Source organism: Pan troglodytes, chromosome 2 (assembly GCF_028858775.2).
Source record: "Pan troglodytes isolate AG18354 chromosome 2, NHGRI_mPanTro3-v2.0_pri, whole genome shotgun sequence".
NCBI lineage: Eukaryota > Metazoa > Chordata > Mammalia > Primates > Hominidae > Pan > Pan troglodytes.
This window is the reverse complement of record NC_086015.1, coordinates 47,076,907-47,103,968: the sequence shown is the minus strand read 5'-3', so window position 1 is coordinate 47,103,968 and position 27,062 is coordinate 47,076,907. Positions and strand designations below refer to the sequence as shown.

At 47.7% G+C, this 27,062-nt stretch overlaps 1 protein-coding gene across 3 annotated transcripts; it reads left to right on the top strand.

Moving 5' to 3' along the window:
- Window positions 1-232: 232 nt before the first annotated feature.
- Window positions 233-27,062, top strand: POMGNT2 (protein O-linked mannose N-acetylglucosaminyltransferase 2 (beta 1,4-)). Of its 3 annotated transcripts, none has more exons than XM_009445241.4 (2): window positions 233-482; window positions 24,758-27,062. In XM_009445241.4, exon 2 carries the CDS (start codon window positions 24,863-24,865, stop codon window positions 26,603-26,605), a length of 1,743 nt encoding a protein of 580 aa, XP_009443516.3. In that variant the 5' UTR covers window positions 233-482; window positions 24,758-24,862; the 3' UTR covers window positions 26,606-27,062. The 3 variants fall into 3 exon arrangements, with proteins under 3 accessions (XP_009443516.3, XP_009443517.3, NP_001012742.1); XM_009445242.5 differs by lacking the exon at window positions 233-482 and adding an exon at window positions 15,679-15,795; NM_001012724.1 differs by lacking the exon at window positions 233-482 and having other exon boundaries at window positions 24,863-26,605.

Genomic DNA, 27,062 nt, shown 5'->3' with positions numbered 1-27,062 from the left:
AATGACATTTGGTTGTTGGTTAAACTTGCATTTAAATTTATTACCAGAACTCCCATAACTGTGTAATCCTAACACTAAGTAAAACTCAGCCTCTCCGGGCGCAAATTATCACTCCCAACATTCCGCAGGCTGGTGGCGGCGCGGGCTGTCCTCGGAAGCAAAACTACACCTCCCAGGATTCCGCGAGCCAAGGTTCTGGCCGGGGCCAGGGCAACCGAACTCGCGGCTCTGCGCAGGCGCACAGGCTCCGCGCCGGGCTCGCCCGCCGGGCAGGCGCACGGCGGACACCTGCGAGCTTGGAGGTGGCGGTCGCTGCGAACCCGGCGGCGCGGCCAAACCTGTGCTGGCTGCCTGGGCCTTCTGGGCCTCCTGGGCCACAAGCTGGCGCCGGGGGCGGCGGCGGGGTGGGAAAGCGGCGCCGCGGTGGGGCCTCCTGGACGCGTCGGCGGAGGTGGCTTCGTCCCGCGGAGTCCAGGCTTCAGGTAAGACGCGCGCGCTCGGGGCTGGAGCGGACTCCGACACCCGCCTGGGACTTGAAGTGGAGGTGTCGAATCCTCGGCCCCCTGGAGGGGACGACGCGGTGCCGGGCCCCGGGTGAGGGGGAGGTTCTAGGACGCCTTCGGGAGCCAGGAGAGTTTGCAGAACTGAGGGGTGACGTGTGAAGCGAGCTGAGGGAGGCGCGGGAGGTGGGCGGGGCGGGGGTGGACCCTCAGGGTCGGGGGCCGGGGGCCGGGGACCGGGGCAACGCCCTGGGGCTTGCCAGTTCGAGCCCTCAGCTCGTGGCAGGCACTGGCGTCGGGTCCTCAGGCCCTTTTGCTTTGGGAGGTGATGGGTGGTGCACATTTGGCGGGGGTGGTGGGGAGCCACGCGAGGTGCGCGGAGCGGGCCTGGGCCTCCCGAACTGCCTTTGAAGGCAGAACCCCGGCAGGCCTGCAGCTGATCCCTGGGCGCCTTGGGGGCCAGTAGGGCACCTACCATGTGTGTCCGGTGGTAAGAGCTTGCCACGGCCTGCTTGGCAGTGCCAGAGTAGCCTCTGAAGAAGGAACCCAGTGAAATCCTGACTCCATGTGTGTGTTTAGGAACCCGTCTCCAGCTCACTGATGGGAACTCTCTGCTAAAGTATGTGACCCTCAGGCCAGAGTCTTGCACCGGGTGCAGAGCGACCAGTGTCTGCCTACTTTATTGCCAGCCAACACTTAGAGCGTACTCTTGGGGAGAAGCAAGGCTCCGCGTGGAAAGGGATGACTTCAGGGTTATGGGGCGAGCTTGATAGGACTTAGTAGCTAAGAGCATAGACAGAGGAGGTTTCATTCACCAAATGTTTACTACAATATGTGCCCCGCCTTCAAATCTTGGTTCTCGGCTACTAGCGGTGTGTGTTTGAGCAAGTCACTTATCCTCTCTTAGCCTCTGTTTCTTTCTCTGTGAAGTGGAGATGAAAGTACAGTGCCTTTATCACGGGGTTGCAGTGACGATGAAATAGTGCCAGGCAAGTCCTCAGCCCAGTATGTCTAACAGTAAGTGTGTGGCAAGTATCAGCAGTCGTGGTGACTAACGACAGAAAGTGTTAGAGGTGCTTGGAGTCCAGGTTCATCTTTAATGGGACTAGCTGCCCTCTCTGGCTCTCATGAATCTTGCAGATCTTCCAGCTCATCCTTTCAATATTAATTTTGAGGAATCTCAGTCCCTGCAGAGCTAGGAAAGAGCATAGGTCCCCTCATCCCCAGGGATGGTCAGCACGTTCCTTCCTGAGCCTTGGGCCCCTGCGAGAACGAGAAGGAGAGTGGAGATCTTCAGCAGAAAGGAGGGCATGGTGCTGGTGGCTGGGCCCACCGTGGCCATGTAAGCATGCTAGTTGGCAAGTTCTTGCTCTGAGCCTTGCTTTAGAAAATATTTAGCAATAAACAAAGCCTTCTAGTAAATATTGTACTAACTAGAAAATTAGATTACCAAATCCCCCATTCCAAGGGTCCTTGCCAATCTCAGCTTGGTTGTCAGTGGGATACTTTCCCCCAGGACCTACCAATCACGTGATTCCCAGGGTTTCTTAAATTGGATGAAATAATGAATGTGAAAGGTGGAACCTGCAAATGTCATCATGGGCTTTGGAGTCCGTCTTGGTTTTGAATCCTAACCCCTCCACTTAATTGCTGTGTATCACGGGGCAATTCACTTAATGCCTCTAAGCATATCTTCTTAAATGTGAAATTGAATTAATAGCATTTACTTCAGGTAGTGGGGAATAAATGAGATAATGCGTGTAAAGCAGTTAGCACTGTGCCTGGCTGAGAGTGAAAGCCAGTGAACAGGAGTTATTTTACCATTACGATTAATAATAATATTAGAAAAATAATTGTCAGGCATGGTGCTTTGCCTTTGCTGTCTCTTTGAATTCACAAAACTACCCTGTGAAGTAGGTATAATTGTGTTTTTCAAGCCAGGAAGTGACGGCTTGGAGAGGTTAAGAATTGGCCTAAGGTCACGTAGCTGCTAAGTGACAGGGATGGGAATTCATATCCTGGCATCTCCACCTCCAGAACTGGTGCCATGTAATTCTCCTTCTCTGCTGCCCATCGTCCTTGCTGTTCTTGCATTCTTGAAGCCCAGTTATGACCTGGGGCAGCCTCCAGTCTTGCAGCAGGGAGTCTTCTCGCACCAAGTGGGTCAGAGGCAGGACCCTGCAGCTTGGCTGTGTGTTTCCTCTCTGTGGCTGGTGTTGGATGCGTGGTGAAGCTGTAGGGGACAGTCCCTGAGTGAGTTCAGGGGAGGAGGTGTTAGGAAGAGGCAGCCCAGGCAAGCCCTGTCGCCTCTTTAGGGTCTCATCACTGGACAGCAGGGCTGGGTGAGGGGGCAGTGCTGGGTGAGGGTGCAGGCTTCGTGGGACCTGGGAAGCTTGTGTATGAGAAGAAATGCCTTCGTTTAGCTCCTGGGAAATGTTCTGGGGCTGCATAATTCTCTGAGCCTTATCTCTGCTTTGCGAAGGAGAGCAGCCCTTGAGCTGTGGATAAGGGAGGAGAAGGAGCCCCGGACTGAGAGCCAACCTTCTGCCATTTTAATCCTGGCTGCCTGTGAGAGCTCACACTGCCTCTCCAGACCTCTTTTATGAAATAAAGAGTTGGAGGAAATCATTTCTAAGGGTTCTTGTAGCTCTAAAGGGCAGTGGTTTTGTAATTCTAAATTGATGGCTTAACCCTCTCAGCACAGTACCAGGGCACATGGGATAATTATCACACTAGTATGTTACTTAGACTCTCCTTAGGGTGAGAGAATGGCCACAGCTCCCTAAGCCACCTGTCACAGCTGGGTACCCTCTGCCTGGCTGGGTGGGGAGGAATTACAGCAAGAAGCCTTGGGTTGCTAAGTTACAGTCCAGGGCCTGTGGTTCTACATTTCCAGGGCCACCACACCTGCTCTGCCCTTGACTAATAAAAACTCACTGCTCTACAGTCTACTCTGCTTATCTGCCATTGAGTGTTCCTCCAAGTCTGATGACAGATGAGCACAGTACTAAGAACAAGACCTTAGTGAGAGGCAGGTTCAAATCCTGGTGCCCCTTCTTGAGCTTTAAGACCTTAAGCAAGGTACTTAACTCCACTAAAACTTGGTTTTCTCATGTTAAAAGAAAATGGGGATAATATTGGTACTGCATTGGAGGGTGAGGCTTAAATGAAATAGGTCAGGAAAAAGGCTTAAGACAGCGCCTCTCGCATAGTAGGTGCTCAGTAAAGTAAGATGGTGAGACCATTCATCTTTATCCCCTACCCAGAGGCCAACATCCTTTTTTTCTTAGTTAACCTGGACAAGTCCTTTTGTTTTCTCTGGCTTCCCATGTCCGCACTGGTACATACTCCAGAATCAGATCTTTCACTCTGCCAGTGGTGACTGCCATTGGTACAATCTTATGCTACAAATTTATCTGTTTTCTCCATTCTGAAAAGACTAAGAGAAGGCCCCTTCTTTGCTGTGTAGTTGCTCCTCAGCCCTGAGCTAAGCCTTAGGAAGGGATTGGGGATCTGGTCTGCTGTATTGCCACACCCAGTGATGAAACACACCCCGGGGTCCTTTGACAGTGGAGGTTTGTGGCAGGAATCATGGCACATCCTGGAGTGGCATCTGGAGTTGCCACAGTTGTGCTGGGTCCCAGAGCTTCCAAGAGAGTCACACAGTAGCCATTGTAAGGAACTGGAGATGCTGTCCAAATTTGCTCTGTTCAGGGGCTTCTTTCTCGGGGGACCTACCTCCTCTCTGCTGGCCTGCAGGGATGGCCATCTCCCTATGTCCTCTACTGGTGGCTGCTTTAGACCCAGACTCCATCCTTAGTCCATTTAGCTGTGGCCAAGAGACCTGGACTCGTTTCTTGCCACTCCCACACCACAAATGGTGCACTTTGTGTGGGAAGGAATGGGTTGGGGCGACTTGTCTCAAAAGGGAGCTTAGAGTCTGGCGGGCTTCTCACATTGTCCCAGAGCTTAGGCTTATGCATCATCTTAGCAAAAGCTAGGAACAGAATTTATTTAGCCTTTACTGATACTTATGGGGAGGGTTATTCTCAATTGAATTAGTTGTTTAACCTGGGCTAGATAGAAATGCCTTGCTGAGTATTGCAAAATTGTGAAATGTTAGAAGAACCTCAGAGCAGTTCCCCTCAGTATTGTGCACACGTAAGAATCACCTGGAAGCTTTATTAAGACACAAGTTCCTGGGTCCTCATCTCAGAGAGATTCTGGTTCTGCAGGTCTGAAGTGGGGCCCAGGATTCTGCATTTCTCAGATCCCAGGTGATACTGCTACAACAGGTCCACGGATCCACTGAGTCCTGCTTTGGAAGACACCATGGCCAGCCCTATCCCCGCTGTGGAGTAGTCCACATGGGTTGCTTTTGTTTTTTGCTAGACCACTTCCAGGCAGGGGCTCACTACCCTACAAAGTAGCTGATTCCTCCATGCTCAAACAGCTCTAGTCTTTAGAAAAGTCTTCCTTCAACTGACCATGCTGAGCTCCACCTCCCCGTGACTTCTTTTTGCAGTTCTTACTCTAGGTCCCTGAGCAGCTGGCACAGCTGTGCTGGGCAGGACAGAATGGGAATCATATGTGCCCACAGTCCACACTTGTGCCTAGGGCTTGGGTTGCACGTGTCACCATCATGCATGTGTGTCCAGTCAGGTAGAAGGGGTTGCATCCACTCCTCAGGAGTAGCCTCACTCTTGTGCAGCAACTCAGGTATTTGAAGACACCATGGGTGCAGGGGCTTCTTTTCTCCAGTAAAGTGGCCCTACTCCTTCTAGCATCCTACACAGTATAGGGGTTCTCAGTCCTTCCTTATCCTGGCTGCCCCAAGGTGAGTGTCCCAGAAAGACTCACACAGGGTTGGGTCGTATTAATGACTAATTGTACAGACTCTAATTCCTCACGAAAATGCATAACCTGAACCTAATCATGAGAAAACATCAGACATTGAGGAATATACTAGAAAATAGCTGGCCCTGACTCTTAAAAATTGTCAAGATCATAAGTTGAAGATAGACTGAGAAGCTACCCCAGATCGGAAGGGACTAGAGAGCGGTGATAACTGGATACCATGCTTCATCCTGGACTGGATTCTGGACCAGAAAATAGAAACCATATGTTAATAATAATATCATTGTCATTATAGTATCAATATTCATTTCGTTAATTTTTGTTGTGTGAGAGAATGTTTTCATTCTTAGAAAATACATGCTAAAGTATTGAGTGCTAAAGTGGCCTGATTTCTTCAACTTATTTACAAATGATTCAGAAAAGAGAGAGAATTTGTATACAGTTGCCCTCCTCAGGGAGACTTGTTCCGGGACCCCCCACAGATACCAGAATCCAAGGATGCTCAAGTGCCTGTTATAAAATGGTGTCATTATTTGCATATAACCTACACAATCCTCCTGTATACTTTAAATCATCTCTAAATTCTTTATAATACCTAATACAATGTAAATGCTATGTAAATAGTTGTTATACTATATTGTTTTTAAATTGATACTTTTTTTGTATTTTTAAGTTTTTTTGAATATTTTTGATCCACAGTTGGTTGAAGTCACATATGCAGAACCTGCAGATATAGAGGGCTGACTGCATATAGAGAGAATGATTAAACAAAGATGTCAAATTAGCAGTTGGTGAATCTGGGTAAGAGTGTAGGAGAGTTCTTTGTCCTCTACATGCAACTTTTTTTGTAAATTTAAAATTATTTCCAGATAAAAAGAAGGAGATCGCAGACCCTGTAGCCAGCCTACCTGGGTTAGTCTTATCATTGCTTCCTCTGTAAACTTGGCTTTCTAACCTTTCTGAGCTTTGATTTTTACCATCTATAAAATAAAGATTATCATTGCAAAGTGAAGAATCTGGCACCTAGTGATTGGCCAGTAGATCTTAGCTATAATAATATCATTATTATTAGGAAAGGGAGGAGTTGAGGGTGACATGGTGGTAATGAGACCAAAGGAAAACTCAGCCTAATTCTGTCACCTCCTTCTGCTTGCTGATGTGGGATCTCAGGGTCCCTGGGTGTCTGGCAGGGACCTGGCTGCCATAAAGCGTCACCCTGCAGAAGGCTTTGCAAGTAGTCACCTGAGCCCATAGGGCTCCACTGTTGAAACCCAGGTCTCCTGGCAGCTTTATCTCCTGCCTTCCCTGGCACTTCTGTGCCTGCCCCACAACCTGGGCTCCCCGACCTTTACCTGTCTGGGTATGCAGTGCCCACTGAACTGCACATGGCTTTGGGCCTGGCCATCACTGCCCATGGCTTGGAGGCCTCATGGTTTGCTGGACATTTGTGAGAACTAGACAGTGATGCTTGCTGCAGACAGATTTGTAGCAGTCATGAGTAATTGGGACATGTAGACACATAACAGAGATGCTCATCTTATCCTCCATCACCACCAAAACACCTCCAAAACTTGCTCAAAACTCACCCACCCTCCAGCCAGCTTCCCTGGATGATCTCTTGTTGTGCACACTTCCTCGTGTTTCTTTGTGAATGTTTTATGCTTCCTATACTGGGTGTTTTTGGCTCTCTTGATCAGTTCAACCCTCTCAAATTGGGCCTGAGGGTCCATCTGGATTTGTGTACACACTGGGGTCTGAGCATTCCCTGTAAGAATTGTTTTCATTTGATTTTGCAGTTCCACCTAGAAAACCTGGTGTAGGCGTGTTCTCCATTACCTTTGTGAGCCACACAACAGAGGTTCCCACCGTTCTGTTCCCTGTTTGCATCCCCATTTATGACCACACTGGTACACAGTGATGCCAGAGAGGACCAATACAGGCACATGTCACTTCCAGGTGACCCATTTGTGCTAAGCAAAAGCCAGATGACACGGCAGGCTGTGTGGCAAGCAAAGGTTTCTGCGTTATTTGGAGGCTGAAAACTGGTGAGAGGGTTGCATATGAGCTGGTGGAAGGCCGAACGTCCTGCCCCACACTCAAGCCTTGGTTTATCCTCAGCAAAGACTGACATCACCCTTCTCACCGAAGTAGTACAGACTTGAATTCTGTTGGAGTTTTTCCTGCTTTGAAGGGGTTCCTTTTCTATTGATAAGGCAATATAGTCACAGTCATCAGCTATTGATGGTGGATTAGTGTCTCCAGCTTTGACTTTGCTTTGCTCTTTATTCTAAAGCAAGAAGATACTACCCATGTCAAAGTTTTAATCTAAGAAAGTGAGCCCTTAACTAAATGTTAAATATGCCTTGATAATTAAATGTGTTAAGTTTTGCAAGAACCACTCAGACTGCCAAGATTTTGCCAAAGGATAAATACCTTGGTCAGAAAACCTGATCTATAAATGCCTGAATTTATCAATAGCATTAGGTTAATATTTAATTTAGGAGCAAATGTAAGCATTATCTTATTAATACCAGTTCCATATACTACTTCAGATAACCAAAAAAAAAGGAGGGGGAAAGAGATCATTCTGAGGATAAGCTTGAGTTAGTGAAACATGTTTACTCCTTACTAATTCACAACATGTAAGACAACAAATCAATACAGGACTGAAAGCTTCCACAATCTAGCACTAGTACTTCAGGCTGCATTTAGGACAAAAACACTTTTCAGTGACAAAATAAGATTTCTATAATTTTCAATTGGAAGTGTGAACAATCCTTAAAAGTCAAATTGCTGTGAAAGTAAAATATAAAACCTTCTGCACCGTTGCTAACCCCCTCCTGGCCTGGGCCCTGCCTGATCTTCTGCAGCCTGGGTCTGGCAGGTGCTGGCTGTCTGGTCCCTCCACCTCTGTAACCCTTCTTGTGGAGGAGTGACCGGTGAGCTGCTGGTTCTGGCAGTCACAAAACTGGGAACCCGGGCACAGGCCATGGTGAGGCCAGCAGGACAGGGGATTTGCTTTAGACCAGAGCTTGCAAATGAGCATCCGTTTTTAACTGGCAACCATGAGGCCAGCAGCCCCAGGCCTTGGTGCACGTTGTCTTCACTCAATTTGAATAATTGCCAGAAGTTACAAATGAGGACATTTCACATTTTAAATAGATTTTTGCTTCTCTGGGAAAATCAGAAGAGTATTGCTATGGACTGAATCATGTTCCCCCCATTTATATGTTGAAGATCTAACCCCCCTGTGATTGTGTTTAGAGATAGATCATCCTAATAATGAAGCTTAAATGAGGTCATAAGGGTGGGGCCCTAATCTGATAGGACTGGTGTCCTTATAAGAAGAGGAAAAGAGATCAGAGTGTTTCTCTCTCTCCCCACCTCCCTCTCCCGGCTTCCTTTCTCCCTCCCTTTCCCCCTTGCTCACCTGCCCCTCTCCTCCCTCCCCACCACACAGAGAAGAGGCCATCTACAAGCCAGGAAGAGAAGCCTCACCAGAAACCAACCCTGACAGATCTGTGAGAAAATTCTGTCATTTAAGGCACTCAGTCTGGTATTCTGTTATGGGAGCCCAAGCAGACTGATACAGATAGGTACCACCAGGCTGCTTTCCTGCCATTCGCTCATCAGCTGGCATTAGGTGTTCTGTCTCCAGGTCACACAGCCCACCCTCAGCTTTACTTTCTCCATTGGCTCCGGCCCTAGCAGGCATGTGAGTGTGCACCTCCTACTCTGGGCCCAGAATTCCTGGAGCTTTTACTCCTTATCAAACCTTAAAGCCCTTATGGGCTTTTCTGTGCCCGTGTCTGGGGCTGGCCAGGGCCCCCAGAAGTACAGCCTGCACCCAGCACCAATGACCACCCTCACGTGGTGAGCTCCCCAAGGCAAGTGGCCCCACCCCACCTGCCCAGCTGTTACTGGGGTCTGCAATTGCAACAGCATTTTTGACATTATCCTCTGATGCTCGGAACAGCTGGGATCCTAGAAAGGAGGATTCACTAAGTCTGGGAATCTGATAACATTTAACTGCTCTTGGGAGCTTAGTAAAGTGGTTTGAGGGAGTGAATTGGTAGCTTCCTCCTGTCTGCCTCAGTTTCTGAAGGGATTTTCTAGGCATGTTTTTAATCTCTTGTTGATTTCTTTTTTCTCTTTCTTTTGAAAAAATTTTTGTTTTATCATGCTTTGTCCTGGCTGAGCCACTAAGCCCTTTGTTCCCCACTCCAGTTGGTCTCTAAATTTGGTACCCAATGTAGAGGAGGCAGAGGCAGATAAACATGGTGGTGTTGGAGTACCCTGGTCTGTGTGGCCCTGGAATGCCAAGAAGGTGAGGTCCAAATGGTGCCTGGGCTATTAGCATAAGACAGTGCTTAGAATCCATGTTCAGATCCTGCCTCCATTCTGTACATGCTGAGGGACTTGGACACATTTACTTAGCTTCTCCCAGCCTCTGTGTCCCAATCTATAAAATGGAGTAATAGAAATAGTGTTAGCCTCTTAATGTTGGTTTGAAGATTGAATGAGAAAATATACCTACAGTGTTCAGTATACTGCCTGGAACATAAAGTGTTAGAGGCTGGTGATTTTGAGTGTGTTTTTCAAGGTAAGAGTGGGTTCATATTTAATAGTTGTTGGTAATCTGGGAATCAGTTTTAGGTGCCGATTGGATCCTTGGTAGCAGGATGGGTTGGGAGTTACAGCACGGGAATCAGCTGCTGGTCCCAGAACAGTGGAGGGGCCAAAACTCCGCTTAGGGCACGAGTAAGAGGAGTGATAGGAAGAGGCAGCTTTTCCTAGTTTGATTACCTCCGCTTTTCTAAAGGAAAGCAAACAAATAAGGATCCCTTGATCCTTTGTTGGGTCCCCTTTGAAGCCCTTTTGTCTCCTTCAAGAGTTTCACCACTGAGCACTGTGATCACATCCACCCAGCATTCACTCATCTTCCCTTCTCCCTGCCCCATAGCCTGATGACTTTCAGCTGGTCAGCCAGTGGCATTCTCTGGTCATTGTCATGGGTCCAGGAGGGGACTGGGCTGCAAAGTAGGGTGGGATGTGCGTGCCCTTATTTGGGCTCACTCCTCCCTGATTGAGTCCTCTGAATGTCTGAGGTGTTTCTTTCTCTTCTCTGCCCCTTGCCCCACTTTAATGAAGACTGGATCCTCTGTATCTTGAGGGTGGTTTTCAACACAGTCTTTAGAGTCCAAGAACACTAGGTTAAGACCTAAGCTTCACACCTGTTGTAACCTTGGGCAAGTCACTCAACCTCCTCAACCTCCGGTTCCTCATCTAAAAATAGGGAATAATGATACTTCATAGGGTTGGGGCTAGTACATAGAGGAACACTTTAGGGCAAGACAGCCGAGAAGCACTGAAGCATGCAGCTGTCCTGGCATGGAGCAGGGGCAAGGCTGGAGGACGCTTTGTTAGGGCACCTGTCATGTCCTTGCCCAAGCAGGAAAAGGGCTGATCTGTTTTTTATTCCTCTGTGTGGAATGGCTTATGTCAAAGACCATCTGTCCTGTACGGATCCCATCTCATTGGAGGCTCTGTAAGCCCAGAGGGCAGTGGGGTCCTTTGCATCAGTGACCATTGGACCTTCATGCCCACCCGCACATCCTAAAGAATCAGCCTCTGTTTTCAGGAAGGCACTAAGTAGAGACAAAATGTATTATCCTGGGAGGCCCATGCCTCCAAGTGCCACCTCTCACCTCCTCATGGCAAGACTCCATCTGGGCAGCCCTTGTCTCTGAGAGGCAGCACAGGTGGACGTGCTTGGTGTTGAATCCTGGACTGTTGACACATGGTTCAGCCTCTGAGCCTCTCTCTGGATGGAAAATGGAGACAAAGTGCACCACCCTGCTGAGCAGGGGTAAGGAAGGATTTAGCAAGGCTGTGTATGCGTGTGAGGGACCTAGCATAGCACTGAGACGTAGCAGGAGCTCAACAGGTTGGGGTGCTAGCCAGATCTGACTGCAGACAGGGTGAGCTTGCATGACTGCTCAGAAGTGGGTTCACTGGGGACAGGATTACGGACAGCAGGTGCAAGAGAGGCACATTCCAGCTCTGCTTTTGTGCTCTCAGAGTAAGTGTACAAAGGAGGGTGGGCTGCTTAAAACTGAGAGGGAGTTCCTTGTCACTGCACAGTCATATTTCTTGTGATGCTGGGATCCTGGCCCCTGCACATTTCAGCAGAGCCAGGAGACAGATGAAGTGGGGCATGGAGGCCTTCAGTCTGAAAGAATTCTTACCCCTTTGTCGCTAGTGCCCTGGGGAGGCAGTTGGTGCACAGACTTCCCTGAACAGTCAGACATCAGGACCAAGCAGACAGCGTCAGTCAGACCAGGCTGCAGTCCTGTGGAAGACAGCGGCTTAGCTCCAAGTCTCTTCAGTCTCTAAGGCCAAGGAGGCCCACCTGGGCTCTCTCACTTCCCTTGCCTCCTTGCTGCTGTTCTGTTGTCAGTGAGACTGGCAGCCTCTCCAGGCTGTGATAGCCCCACAGCAGTGAAAATTGGCCTGGAGAAAGGGGAAATCACTGGGTCTGTTGCCCAGTAAGCAACTTGGCCCAGTTATTCTCCAACATTGTGAATTTTCCTCCTAGAGAATTGTGTGTTTATTATCCAGGAACATTTCGATGTGGTGATGGGGAAAGGCCTCTTTATCTTCTTTAGGGCTGGAGATCCGATTAATGTACTCCTTGCCTCCATCTGTTGTCTTTTGAAAACCTTCCTGAAGATTTTGCATGATCCTTCAGTTTGGCTGGCTTATGCAGGTTGTTGGGAGGAGTGGCAGGTGCCACAGGAGTGTGGGAAATAGACTGACAGTGTTTTGTAGTGACCACTGACTGCCCAATTGCTTGTTGGCTTCCTACTACCACACTTTGGCTACCTAATTCACAGTAGGTAGAAGTGCAAGGGTGGCTTTCCATGTCTCCATAGTGACAAAATACAGTAATATCTATGTTTATTAAGGTTCTCCTCTGGATTCAGGACTAGATCTATTTTTTTTTTTAAGTCTCCCAGGAGCAGATCCTGAGATCCTAAGACAAGGATTCTTTAACAAGTAGATGATTTGTATTCAGTCCCAATAGACTTGTAAACATGAATGGGGAGTGAGAAAGTGAGAGAGGGAAGGGAAGGCAGCCAAAAAGTATGTGTGTCACGCTTGTTACCAGTGGGTAACCCTGGGACTTAATCCCACTGGGGAACCCTGGGAGCCAGTGTAGAACATGTCTCAAAGCTAACCTGCCTGGGGGGTATGGGAGTGGGGTATTCATCAGACAGCGGTGTAGGCTGCCTGCTCATAAGTGGTAAAGTTGGTAGAAATCCCCAGGCAATCAGAACTCCAGGACCTATGCTCTAACCACCATGCTGTTTCTAGCAGAATGTTGCTCTGTCCATCCCCAGCAAAACTTTCTTCCCATTTTCCCCTTGGAAGGGTAACTCAGAAACCTGAAATGCCCAGCGCAGGTCCATGCAGGCCAGTCTGTCCTGCCTTCCATCAACACTATTCTGGCAGGGCCTGAGAGTGGGGATAGGAGGATGGAGTTGGGAGGGGTTAGGGACTGGGGGATTGGGAAGACTTAGCAGCTAATTAGAAGCAGCCCCCATGTCCTCCAGTCTCAAAGGCTAGTCTCTGCTTAGTTGCTAGTTTGCCTCACAAGGCCCCCACCCATATTTCCTGGTTTATGAGCTTTGCCCTAAGGCCCTGATCTCAGTGCTTTGCTGGGATTGGCCACTGCATGTACAGTCAGCCAGGTCCAGATGTGGACCCTAGACTCCTGCCTGCAGCCACTGCCCCATATCCCCACCTGCTGCCAATTCTGCCTAAGAGAGGGGCAGGTGGCAGAATGATCACTAGAGAGATGATGCCTGGTGGCTGAGATGCCCACTCATGTTGGAGGTAAGTCTTTCCTCTCTTCTAGCTGATATTCCCTGGGTTTGTCTGTTTTGGCTTTAGCTTCTGTTGGAAGCTATTCTTTGATCCGGGCAAAATGTGCATCAGCTCATAGGGCATGCATCTGCCTCCCATCTCTCCAGAGAGGGCCTAGTTTTGTTTTTCCTGAATATCGATTTATTTCTTGTTACTCTTCAGAATTCTCTTGTAATTTATAAATAGTGATTTCTTTAATTCTTTACTGTTTCCTTTTTAACTTATTTATTTTGTCAAGTAAACACAAAAGAGTACAAATATATAAAGAACTCCACCATCTTCCACAGTGATCAGTATCCCCCTGTCGGGTTCTGTCTGTCTACTTTGTTTGCTGGAGGATTTTAGAGCAAACCACGTTCATGTCATTTTACATGTCATTAATATTTATAGAGACTCATGTTCTCAGCTGGGTGTGGTGGTTCACACGTGTAATTCCAACACTTTGGGAGGTTGAGGCAGGAGGATTGCTTGAGGACAAGAGTTCAATACCAGCCTAGGCAACATGGCCAGACCCCTTTCTCTACAAAAAATTTAAAAATTAGCCAGGCTGGTGGCCCGTGCCCATACTCCTAGCTACTTGGGAGGCTGAGATGGGAGGATCGCCTGAGCCCAGGAATTTGAGGTTGCGGTGAGCTGGTATCATGCCACTGTACTGTAGCCTGGGCAAGGCCACAGTGAGACCCTGTCTCAAAAAAACAAAACAAAATAAAAACTCATGTTTCTTATCTAATTTATTTGAAAAATAGATAATTTAAAATAACTTTTTTATTTTGAATACATTTTAGACTTACAAAAAAGTTACATAAACCATTTCTCCCCACTTCCCCTACTATTAACATCTTACAGAGCACAATGTAATGATCAAAACCAGGAAATTCACACAACACATTAAACTGCAGACCTTATTCAAAATCGTCCCACTAATATTCCCTTTCTGGTCCAGGACGCAAACCAGAATCCCACACTGCATTAAGTTGCTGTGTCTCTTTAGTCTCCTCCAATCTGAGGCAGCTCCTCCATCTTCCCTTGTCTTTTATGACCTTAGCCCTGTCAAGTACTGGCCAGGTATTTGGTAGAACATCCCTTAAATTGGGTTTAAGGTTTTCTCTATTAGCTAACCTACAGACCTTATTCAGAGCTAGAACTGGAGCGAGAATCACGGATCCCCATTTAGAAATGTAGATTGAAGTTACGCATTTTGGGCAAGAAAACCACAGAAGTGAGGTCTTGTCTCAGTGCATCATATAAAGGGGTACATTACGTCAATAGGTTATTACAGGTGATGTTAATTTTGATTACTTGGTTCAGGGCATGTCTGCCAGGCTTCTCTACTGTAGTTTCTATTTTTACCTTTGTAATTAATATGCACCTCATGGGAAGAATCTTTGAGACTATGCAAATATCCTCTCATCATACTTTTTCACCCACTAATTTTAGCATCTATCAGCAGATCTTGCCTGCAACAGTTATTACTGTGATGTTTGCCAAATGGTGATCTATTTCCATGATTGCTTCTACATTTTTTAATTGGAATTCTCTAAGGAAGAGCTGTCCTTTCTCTCCTAATTATTTATTCATATCAATATTGACTCATGGATATTTTATTCTATGGGTTATAATTCATTACTATTACTTTTTAATTTTGGTACTAAAATTATCCAAGATTTAGCTGTTGGGAGCTCTTTCATGCTGGCTCCTGTGCCTTTTCACTGTCTCCCCATCATTTTTTTTTTTAATACTTTTACATTCTGGCACTACAAAATGTTCCAAGCTTGTCTTGTACTTTCCCTGCCCTAGCCCTGGAATAAACCGTTTCTCCAAGGAGCTCTGGTTCCTTTTTGTAGAGAAAGATTTTTAGAAACACAGATCTGGGTGCTGGGTATACTGATTGCTACTGCACTGTCATTGCTTCCAGGCCCTCTTGGTGAACTGAACTAGGAACGCCTATAATTCCAACCATTTCCTTAGCTATGACAGTTATCACTAGATACTTTGTGGGAGGAGAATCAGTGTCTGAAATTAGCACCTTGATATTTTGTGTATACAAAAAGTGTTTGAACTGTGCTTGACATAGTTCCTCTTACAACTGCCAGTCCAGTCATTCCTTTAGGGTAAACACTCACAAATATTCCCACTGTTCCTCCTGCTCATGTTCCTCCCTGGTGCCTTCCTCCCTGCCACCCCAGTGTGAGTTCCTCTTCAGTTCCCTGGTCTAGATCTGAGCTGAGGATCTCAGGGTGGTCTCCCTTCCACCCCCTGGTAAGACAGTCTCTCCTTGCTGTCTTTCCATTCTCTTTTTAAACCTTTTGTCCCTTTTCTTATTTTATCCTTTTTTTTTCTTCTCCTAACCTCAAATGTCAATGAACTCTCCCTCTTTCTGGTTTCTTTCTAGCTCCTGGCTTCTCCTCTTTCCTCCTAGAGATCAGATGTCGGAACTCCAGCTGAGGGCATGTCTTACTGGGCACGCAGGTGTCCTCTCTTGAGAAGAACTGTCCATACCATGATGGTGGTAAGGATAGTTGGTTCTTATGGCAGGACCATGGGACACTGGTCAAAAATGGTCATATCAGCACTTTAATGTAGTTCAGCACAGTAGTTCTTAGTTGGTGGGGTTGTATGGAGAATGTCCAGTTGGGGGCATGCCTATTTGAAAGAACATGTGCAGTGATATAATTTTACATTGAAAAGTAAAATATAGAGATAGATGTTGATATAAAATACCGATTTCAGAAAGTAAAGCTTGATAGAATCCACTGGTCTTGAGGAGCAGACTTTGCAGAAGAGAGTCTTATGAATGAGGGAGAAGGGGATACTGAACTTTACAGGTCAGTTTGGGGCATGAGAGAGTTTCTCTTTATTATCAATGGGTGTATGGGTTGGAAAAGACTGAGGAAACACTGAGTTTAATTAGATTTCTCAGCTGCAGGGTTTCTAGGCTCACAGGGACACTCCCCTAGAGATGAACAAGGCTGACTGGAGGTGATGTTAAAACCCAGCTAAGAAGGCAGCCACAGAGCTCTGGCCTCTCACCTGTGGCTGGCCCAGAAGTTCTCAGCCCGTGTTCCACAAGAGCCTTGAAGACCTGAATGAAGGACATGAAGTCAGGGCCCCACTATATTCTCCTTTCTGCAGGGCCCTCAACATAGCTGTGACTTTATCCTCTTCTCTCACCACCAAGAAGGCCCATTAAGATGTGAATGAGTGGAAGTTTTATTAAAGGATGAGCTTTGAGTTCATCAGAATTTATTTAAATTTAAATCATCTGCAGACTTTGGGACTCGAATTGCCATCAGGAACATGCTCCTGTGCCCACTTCATGCAGAGTGTGACCCACCAGCTTCCTCTGTGCGCTCTCTTCTAGGCCCCCCATTCTAACACTCAGGCTCTCCTCTCCTGTATTAAATGGGGAGACTCTGAGCTTGGGAGCCCCTAACTGGTTTTTCTACCTCTGTTCTCCCAGAGAACCTCCAGGCTGCTCTGCTCCAAGACCTATAATAGCTCCCTATTGCCTATAAGATACAGTTCAAACTCCTTGATCTGGCATCACACCCTCAGCTGATTTTTCTAAGTTTCTCTCTACTTCTCCTTGTGAACCATCCATTCCAACCAGACTGGATTGTGTGGTGTCCTTGGGTCACATTCCCTGGACTGCCTCCTAGCCCCTGCCTTTGTACTGTTCAGATATCACATCTCTGTCCCTCTGAAAGCTCCAGGAAACAGCCACACCAGAGGACTTGTTTGCTCCTCAGGAGGGGTCTGGTACTTCCTGCCTGCAGGGCTCACTGAAGCCCACCTTCTGCCCGTGCTGTGACACTTTGGTGGCCTTAGTTCTCGTTCCCTACTGGCAGGTGGCACCTGTATAGAAAATTGTCGCAGATCCTCTATTTGATTGTTTTCATGTCTCATGAAAAGGTTTCTTAGGGAGGGGGCTTCATTTACCCAAGTTATAGAAGAGTCCAGGGGAAACTGATGCCAAATAATCCCCCTAAGCTAGAGCACAGAGCTCAGAAACAGGAGATGCAGCCAGACCCTGCATGTTTGCCTCATGCATGACACTTTGCAAACAAGTTCTCCCTCCATACCAGTTGGAATGTTCTGGCTGTGGGAAGCCAAAATCCCAACCCAACCTGGCTTCAGCAATGAGGAGTTACCATTTCTCACAGCAGGATGTCCAGAGATGGGGCTTGGAGATGTCACCAGGGTCGTCTGTATCTCTTTGGCCATGCCGTCCTAGGCACTGTCTTTGCCTCAAGCTGGTTTCCGCATGGTCAGCAGATGGCAGCCAGCAGCCTTGGGACAACACCTTCTTTTTCTGTCCAGTGGGTAGGAACATGGCATGTGACACCTCATTCCTCAGCTGAATTGGTCCCACTCAGGTAACTTTGCCACGGCCGGGCCAGTAACTGGCCCAAGAAGTAGGCTCTGCTGACAGTCCACCTGAGGTGCAAGGTCTGAGCTTCTCTGAGCCTCGTGGGTGTCAGCAGGAGGGTGGCTTTCTGGGCACACTAGGGATGTTGTTAGGAAAAGGAAGAGGGCAGTGGCTGCTGGGGGAAGCAACAGTGTCCATTATGTCGTCTGTCAGTACACTCGACCTGGATGCCCAAGAAGCAGAGGGTTGGCGACTGACCAGGCCCAAGGTGCCACCAATGACATAGTGACAGCGTTCACTGTCTGGTCTGTCTCCATCTTCTTTGGAAGGAATCTTCTCCTGCTTAGCTATAAAATCCTTTGTTTCAAATGACTGTGATGAAAAGTGACAGTGCCTGCCTCACCACTGATCAGTTTTTGCGTTGAGTCAGATGAAGGCAGCCACGTATGTCCAAAATGTTTTAAAATGCCAATGTTTTGTCTATATCCCAGTGGCCTTTTATTAGCTATCTGGTGCCTTAAAACCTTTTTATTTTCGGCTCCACTATATACTGCACCTGTTAGGTTGAACCTGATGGAATGAAATTTTGGTTCTTATAAGTCAAAAGTGGTTGAGTATCACCATTCACAAAATTCAACTATACATCATTTCTGACCTCCACATTCCTGTGAGGTGGGTACTGTACCCCCATTTTCATTGATGAGGAGCCTGAGTTTAGAAAGGACATGCAGTAGGTCGAGGAGCTGGGGTTTGAACCCGAGTCTTTCTGTCTTTTTATCCTCAAACTTATCCAGACAGTGCATATCCTCTTCTGGGAGCTACCTGCAACCAGTAATGCATTGGAAACTGAGAGCCAGGCTGGTTTGGGAGATGATGTGATAGCTACTGATTGATCAGTGATACCTTTAAAGGTGTCTCCAGAAGAGCAAATCCACAAGTCAAACTAATGTATGGAGTTGGCTTCCCGAGACTGAGGTGTTCTGACCGTCCTAGATAGAAGTTCCCCACCCCTCAGGAGGGTTCAAGCAGCTCATCCATATCAGACTGGCCTGGGCCGTGGAGCTAGGCAGGTGGATGGCGAAGTGGAGTCCTAACTTCATGAGAACCTGAACACAGAAGCTTCACAGCTGGGCCTGCTGGTGACCTGCTGGTCTCCCTAGTCATCCCCACTGGGAGGCAGTGCTGCAGCAGGTGTGTTCTAGAACACTTCCATTCTTATTCCTGATTTGCTGTGTGACGTTGGGCAAATTGCTTCTCTGCGTAAAATGAGGACTTGCTTAGTGGTTGTTAACCTTTGTAGCAGTGGAATTCCTTCTTAAGAGCACAGAACCCCTTTTTCAAATGAATTCTTATGGTCCCTATATTAGTTTTCTAGAGCTGCTGCAACAAATTAGCACACATTTAGTGGCTTAAAATGAAAGAAATTTATTCTCTCCCAGTTCTAGAAGCCAGAAGTCTAAGATTGAGGTGTCAGCAGGGCCATGCTCCCTCTGAAGGCTCTAGGGGAGAATCCTTCCTTTCTTCTATTTTGCTTCTAATGGTTTTGGTCATCCGGGCTGGTTCTTTGGCTTATAACTACATCACTCCAGTCTCGTCTTCATCTTCACATGGCCTTCTGTTTCTCCGTGTGTCCTTTTCTGTCTCTTTTAAGGGTAGTCACATTGGATTTATGACCCATCCTCATCCAGTATGATCTCATTTCAAGATTCTTATCTAATTGTCTGTGCAAAGAGCCTTTTTCCAAATAAGGTCATCTTCTAAGGTTCTGGGTAGACATGATTGCCTGAGTGGGAGTCACCTTTCCTTTCTCCCTTCTGAGAACAAAAAATGAAGCCACTCCTTTGTATCCTGGCTTAGCTGGGCTTATGTTTATTGCTGGCATCCTGCTTCATAGTTTATTGCTAAACAGGTGAGAAGCCCAGGTCAGCGTGATGCTTTATCTGATCATCCAGGCATCCAGGAGCCAGAGAGGCATAGTAACATGTCCAGTGTCACACAGCAAAGTGATAGACCTGATCTGAAGTTCTGCAGGGTTCCGGCTGCAACGTTTGGCCCTTTGTCTTTCCCCCATAGTACGTGATAGGGAAGAGTCACATGCATGGCATACTCCTATGGGCATACAGGTGTTGTTGAAACCCAAAAGATATTTTGCAGTGAAGTAAAGCAGAACAGTAACTCATACTAGCTGTTGCTATTAATAAGGCGTAACTAACATGTAGGCTGCTCACTGCTGCCCACAGCTTAGGCAGTGGGGTTGTGGGTTCTTGTGCCAGCTAAATGGTGATCCTCATCTTCCTGACTCAAGATGTATCAGAAAGCAACTGAGTGATGGTGATGTGATGATAAGGATGACATTGAGCCTACTCTAATTTATATACAAAAGAAATAAGAAAACATTTCCAAGCTTTTAAACTGATAAGTGGTAATGTGATTCATGGCCTGCTTCTTTGGTTAAGAGCTACTTGGTTTTCCTCAAATCTGTTTGTACCCCAGAATCACCTGGGAGCTTGGTTAAAAAAAAGCAGGATGCCAAGGATACCTCAGGTTCTGGTCAAAATAGAGTAGACAAATTTATCCCTATCCCTTTTACTAATATAGCTAAAAATACTGGACATTATATATAAAACATTGGAAGACTGAAAGGTGGAGAAAAGAGTGAACCAGCTAGGGATCCTGGAACTCACAGAACAACGTAATGGTGAGTTCTCTGGGTTTTCTTCTTGCCTCCTATATATTCTACCGTGGTGCTAGAGAAGCCCACAATCCAGGAATGCCAGTGAGCACAGAACAAAACAAAGCCCCAAGGAAGCTTGGTCTCTTTTGTCAAAGGACTGGAAGAAGGAACAGTTTAGCAAAACTTTTTTTTTTTTTGCTGTAAATACCCCATTCCTGTAAAACACCAGGGAAAATTGCCTCCTCCTCCACCCCTCAGTTTTAGTAAAGGCCAGATGGATAGCGTATTAGTCCGTTTTCATGCCGATAAAGACATACCCGAGACTGGGCAATTCACAAAAGAAAGAGGTTTATTGGACTTACAGTTCCACATGGCTGGGGAGGCCTCACAATCATGGGAGAGGGCAAGAAGGAACAAGGCACATCTTACGTGAATGGCAGCAGGCAAAGAGAGAGCTTGTGCAAAGAAACTCCTGTTTTTAAAACCATCAGATCTAGTGAGACCCATTCACTATCATGAGAACAGCACAGGAAAGAACCCCCCCCAACCCAAGATGCAGTCATCTCACACCAGGTCCTTCCCACAACATGTGGGAATTATGGGAGCTACAAGATGAGATTTGGATGGGGACACAGAACCAAACCATATCAGATAGCCTAGACTTCCACCTTTGCCTAGTGGTAACCAGCTGCCCCACACCCTCCCCACTTGATGGGAAGCCTAGACTTTCACGACCGCCTAGTAGTAACATACGTCCTTCACTACCATAGTCCTCTTGGGGCCTAGACTTCCATCTACACCCCAGGGTGTCATTGGAGGCCAACTGCAGAGCCTGGGTTTTGACACCCTGACACACACTCTGTGCTGAGTATCCCTCACCCTCCCAGCCACGATGGTATTGGTGGAGGCTGAGTAGGGAGCCTGGATGCCCACCCCCGCCCAACAGTAAAGAGTCAATGCTCTCCTTTCCCTTACCAGTACAGTTTTAACAGAAGCTACTAAAATAGAAGATTTAAGTAAGATCCAGAGTATCATAACATTATGACCGAAATGTCCAGGATAAGTTTTAGCAAAAAAAAGAAGTTATAAAAACTAAATGGAAATTTTAGATATGAAAAATAGAGTAAGCAGAATTTTAAGATTACTGAATGGGCTCAATCAGGAATGAAAAGGACACAGGAAAGAATCAGCGAACATGAAGCCAGAATGATAGAAATCATCCAGTCTGAACAACAGGGAGAAAAAATACCGGAAAAAAATTAACAGAGCTTCAGAGATCTGTGGGACAGTACAATTTTTTTTTTTTTTTTTGAGACGGAGTCTCGCTCTGTCTGTCACCCAGGCTAGAGTGCAGTGGTGCGATCTCGGCTCACTGCAAGCTCCACCTCCTGGGTTCACGCCATTCTCCTGCCTCAGCCTCCCGAGTAGCTGGGACTACAGGCGCCCGCCACCACGCCTGGCTAATTTTTTGTATTTTTAGTAGACATGGGGTTTCACCATGTTAGCCAGGGTGGTCTCGAACTCCTGACCTCGTGATCCACCCGGCTCGGCCTCCCAAAGTGCTGGGATTACAGGCGTGAACCACCGCCCCTGGCCAATACAATTTTTTTTTTTTTAATCTAGCATTGGTGTAATTGGAGTCCTAGGAGAGCAGTGTGGGGCTGAAAAAGTTTTCAAGGAAATAATGGCTATTTCCCACATTTGGGGGAAGGCATGAGCCTACAGATTCAAGAATCTGAGCAAACCCCAAAGAGGATAAACCCAAAGAAACCCACACCAAGGCACCTCAGAGTCAAACTTTTGAAAACTCAACAAAATCTTAAGAGCAGCAGGAGACAATGCATTCCCTCCAGGGAAAAACAATTCGAAGGGTAGCAGTTCCTCATCAGCAGTCACAGAGGCCAGAGGAGGTGTCACAGCATCATTTTTCACATACTGAAAGAAGGAAAATCTGTACCCCAAATTCTATACACAGTGAAAATATCCTTTAGGAATGAAGCTAAAATCAGACATTTCGACATGAAGGAAAACTAAGAGAATTTGTTGCCAGGAAGTTGACCTTAAAAGAATAGTGAACTAACAGAAGTTCTTCAAAGAAGGGATATAGGAATGGAAGGAAACCTGGAACATCAGGAATGAGGGACGAACATAAAGAGTAAAAATATGGGTGAATATAATAGATGATCCTTTCCCTCTTGAGGAAATCATACTTGACAGTTGAAGCCAAAATTACTGTCTGATGTGGGTCTCATTATATGTAGAGGAAACACATAAGACAATTATAAAGGAACCTAGGTGGAGGTAAAGTTTCTACACTTATTCGAAACGTAAAATGTCAATACCAGTAGACTGTGATAAGTTACAGATTATAGTATGATGCCTAGAGCAACCACTAGAAAATCTGTATCAAGGGATATACTCAAAAACACTACTGATAAATCAAAGTGGAATTCAAGTAATTCACAAGAAGGCAGGAAATAAAAGAAACAAATAATGCAGATGCCTGAGCCATACTCCAGACCTACTGAATCAGAACCTCCAGGACTGGTGCCTGGGAATATGGATTTTTATTTAGCAACTACTCCTGAGGATTCCAGTAATCAGCCAGGCTTGAGAACATCTGGAGTAGACCAGTATTTTTTAAACAGTAAGTTGCCAACCTGGTGAGTAGGTCGGAAAGTTAATTAAGATGATTATGGGCAGGTTTTTTGTTTTGTTTTGTTTCTGTTGTTGTTAATGAACTTAGAATACGGTGTACTAGAAAAAAAAAAAGCTAGAATGTATGATACTTGGTCACGGTAATCTTCATTTCCTGAAATTTGGGGGTGGGGAGTATATAATATATTCATATCTGTGGGCCCAACCTTTGGATAAGAGTAGGCCAGAAGAGATCTCATGCCTCCAGGAATGACCTTCAACTAAGTAATGCCCAACAGGAGTTGATAGACATGTATCCCAGCTTCCATACTATATCCAGCATATGATCATGGGAGGAAGGCTACACATGGCATTAACTGCTCATTAATGTACCCTGTATGTGTTGGCTTTGGTCCCTTCTCTGTCTCACTTTCCCATTCCCCTACACGTGTTTCATGGGATAATTTCTCAAACTGTTTTGATTCAAATCCTTGCCCCTGACTCTACTTCTTAGGGAACCTAGCTAAAGACACCTTCTCTTTCTAGGCAAGATGCACTTGGATTCTTTTCATTGCAGGGAGGCAGGAATTGCATCAGGACCTAGCCACAAGGGAATAAAGGAGCCGCTACTCCCTCCCGGTGCAGTGCCCTGCAGGTGTCAGGTGTTACCCGTGCTGCTCCTGTGTCACAAAGGATGAGCTTCTTCAACTGTCTGAATAATCCTGGGTCCCAGAGCAGGCATGATACCCTTCACAGTATCGCAAGAAGAGGGAGTAAATGCTCACCCCTAGCCAGGCCTCTCTGTCAGTGTGTGTATATGGGAGAGGGCATTTAAAACCCTATTGGGTTTTTTTGCCTCAGTACACAAAACATTTTTCAATGATGATACCCAGATACAATTATCTTACCACTGAGGGGACGAGTTTCTACCCTCCTCCTAAGGGATTCTAAAAGCCAGCAGGCATGATTTCTAAAGGAGCTTTAAGCAGGAGCAAAGCTTAGCTGACCATACGTGTGTGTGTCTCTCAAAGGCGGCATACTGGGGTCTTGGTGTGCAACCTGGGAACAGTGTTCACAGATCTCCAATGCCAGTTGTTCTCATTTAAGGAAAAGTCATTACCCAGAGTCCAGGAATGTCAGGCCCCTGCAAGGGATTTTCCTATGGCCTGTCTTTCCTATGGCCTCTCTTTGTTAGCTTTTGCTGCAGCAGTGCTTCATCACAAACAGCCCCAGAATTTCAGGGATGTTTAATCAGCTGTTGCTCAGCCCTGATGTCTATGTGTTGGCTGATCTTGGCTGGGTTTGGCTGATCGCACTGCTGCTCTTGGCTGGGCCCACTCAGTCATGAGGGATCAGCTGAACTAGAACAGGGCATGGCCGGAGCAGTTCTGCTTCATGCGTATCTCGCTCCTCTTGGGGCCAGCAAGTTAGCCTGAATACATTCTTCTTATGGCAGTGTCATAAAGAGGGCAAGGCCATCCCAAACACTTTCCAAACCTTTGATTATGTTCTGTCTGCTGACATCTCACTGGCCAAAGCAAGTTAAATGGCTAAGCCCAAAGTCGGGTGTGGGGATGCACTTTCCAACATGGAGGCGATGGGGAGGGAGAGAATATTTTAAACAATGGTCTAATCTACTACGCCTATCACCAATGTGCACAATGGCTGCAAGGATCCAGTGCTGTAGCGGGCACACAGAGCCTAGCTACAGTGCCTGGCACATAGCAGGAGCTTGTAATGATGCCAGGAAGACTGCCAATTCCTTTTTCTTTTCCTTCTTTCCTCCTGCAGGCTTTCACCAGTTCTCAGGATGCCCATAGGGATGGGTGAAGCCCGCCTGGCCTGTGGTGCTTCCCAGTGGCCGTCATCTCATTAGGGCCCCACAGTGGCATTAGGATGCACCTCTCGGCGGTGTTCAACGCCCTCCTGGTGTCGGTGCTGGCAGCGGTCCTGTGGAAGCATGTGCGGCTGCGTGAGCATGCAGCCACACTGGAGGAGGAGCTGGCCCTCGGCCGACAGGCCACAGAGCCAGCCCCAGCACTGAGGATCGACTACCCGAAGGCACTGCAGATCCTGATGGAGGGCGGCACACACATGGTGTGCACGGGCCGCACGCACACAGACCGCATCTGCCGCTTCAAGTGGCTCTGCTACTCCAACGAGGCTGAGGAGTTCATCTTCTTCCATGGCAACACCTCTGTCATGCTGCCCAACCTGGGCTCCCGGCGCTTCCAGCCAGCCCTGCTCGACCTATCCACCGTGGAGGACCACAACACTCAGTACTTCAACTTCGTGGAGCTGCCTGCTGCTGCCCTGCGCTTCATGCCCAAGCCGGTGTTCGTGCCAGACGTGGCCCTCATCGCCAACCGCTTCAACCCCGACAACCTCATGCACGTCTTTCACGACGACCTGCTGCCACTCTTCTACACCCTGCGGCAGTTTCCCGGCCTGGCCCACGAGGCACGGCTCTTCTTCATGGAGGGCTGGGGCGAGGGTGCACACTTCGACCTCTACAAGCTGCTCAGCCCCAAGCAGCCTCTCCTGCGGGCACAGCTGAAGACCCTGGGCCGGCTGCTGTGCTTCTCCCATGCTTTTGTGGGCCTCTCCAAGATCACTACCTGGTACCAGTATGGCTTTGTGCAGCCCCAGGGCCCGAAGGCCAACATCCTCGTCTCAGGCAATGAGATCCGGCAGTTTGCACGGTTCATGACAGAAAAGCTGAACGTGAGCCACACAGGAGTCCCCCTAGGCGAGGAGTACATTCTGGTCTTTAGCCGAACCCAGAACAGACTCATTCTGAATGAGGCAGAGCTGCTGCTGGCACTGGCCCAGGAGTTCCAGATGAAGACAGTGACAGTGTCCCTGGAGGACCACGCCTTTGCTGATGTCGTGCGGCTGGTCAGCAATGCCTCCATGCTGGTCAGCATGCATGGGGCCCAGCTGGTCACCACCCTCTTCCTGCCCCGTGGGGCAACTGTGGTAGAGCTCTTCCCATATGCTGTCAATCCCGACCACTACACTCCCTATAAGACGCTGGCCATGCTGCCTGGCATGGACCTCCAGTATGTAGCCTGGCGGAACATGATGCCAGAGAACACAGTCACACACCCTGAGCGGCCCTGGGATCAGGGGGGCATCACCCATCTGGACCGGGCTGAGCAAGCCCGTATCCTGCAAAGCCGTGAGGTCCCACGGCATCTCTGTTGCCGGAACCCCGAGTGGCTCTTCCGAATCTACCAGGACACCAAGGTGGACATCCCGTCCCTCATTCAAACCATACGGCGCGTGGTGAAGGGCCGGCCAGGACCACGGAAGCAGAAGTGGACAGTCGGCCTATATCCAGGCAAGGTGCGGGAGGCACGGTGCCAGGCGTCAGTGCATGGCGCCTCCGAGGCCCGCCTCACTGTCTCCTGGCAGATCCCATGGAACCTTAAATACCTGAAGGTGAGGGAGGTGAAGTACGAGGTGTGGCTGCAGGAGCAGGGGGAGAACACCTACGTGCCTTACATCCTGGCTCTGCAGAACCACACCTTCACTGAGAACATCAAGCCCTTCACCACCTACCTGGTGTGGGTCCGCTGCATCTTCAACAAGATCCTCCTGGGACCTTTTGCAGATGTTCTGGTGTGCAACACGTAGCGAGCAGGCCACAGCCTGGCCTCGGGAAGGTGGCTCCTGCAGTTCAGCGTCCCTGGGCCCATTAATCCCACTGTGGAGACTTCTGGGAACTATTTATTGAGCAGGCCTGTGCCTCCACATCATCTTCTTGTCTCTGGGGTGTGGTGTCACAGCACTCCTCTTTGCCCTAGAGATAAGGGACCTGACTTCCCCTTCTCCCATCCTGAACATTTGTACCCCTGGAGAAGTTCCTTAGCAGGGAGGAGGAAGAGGAGAGGAGGAAGCAAAGAATCACAAGGAACCTCTGGCTAGGTGATCCTGATGTTTCCTACTGAGTTTTTCTGGTATCCAGATTTCTGGAAACCGAGTAATCATGTACTGTTTGATTGGGTGGTTCATCTGCTTCCATCCCAGTGAAATTTACCTGTAGCCCAGTGAAGGGTGTGTTTGGAACATTCATTAAATGATTCTAAGCATC

Coding starts and splice junctions, on each gene's coding strand:
- POMGNT2 (XM_009445241.4), top strand. CDS start 24,863: ATGCACCTCTCGGCGGTGTTCAACGCCCTCCTGGTGTCGGTGCTGGCA.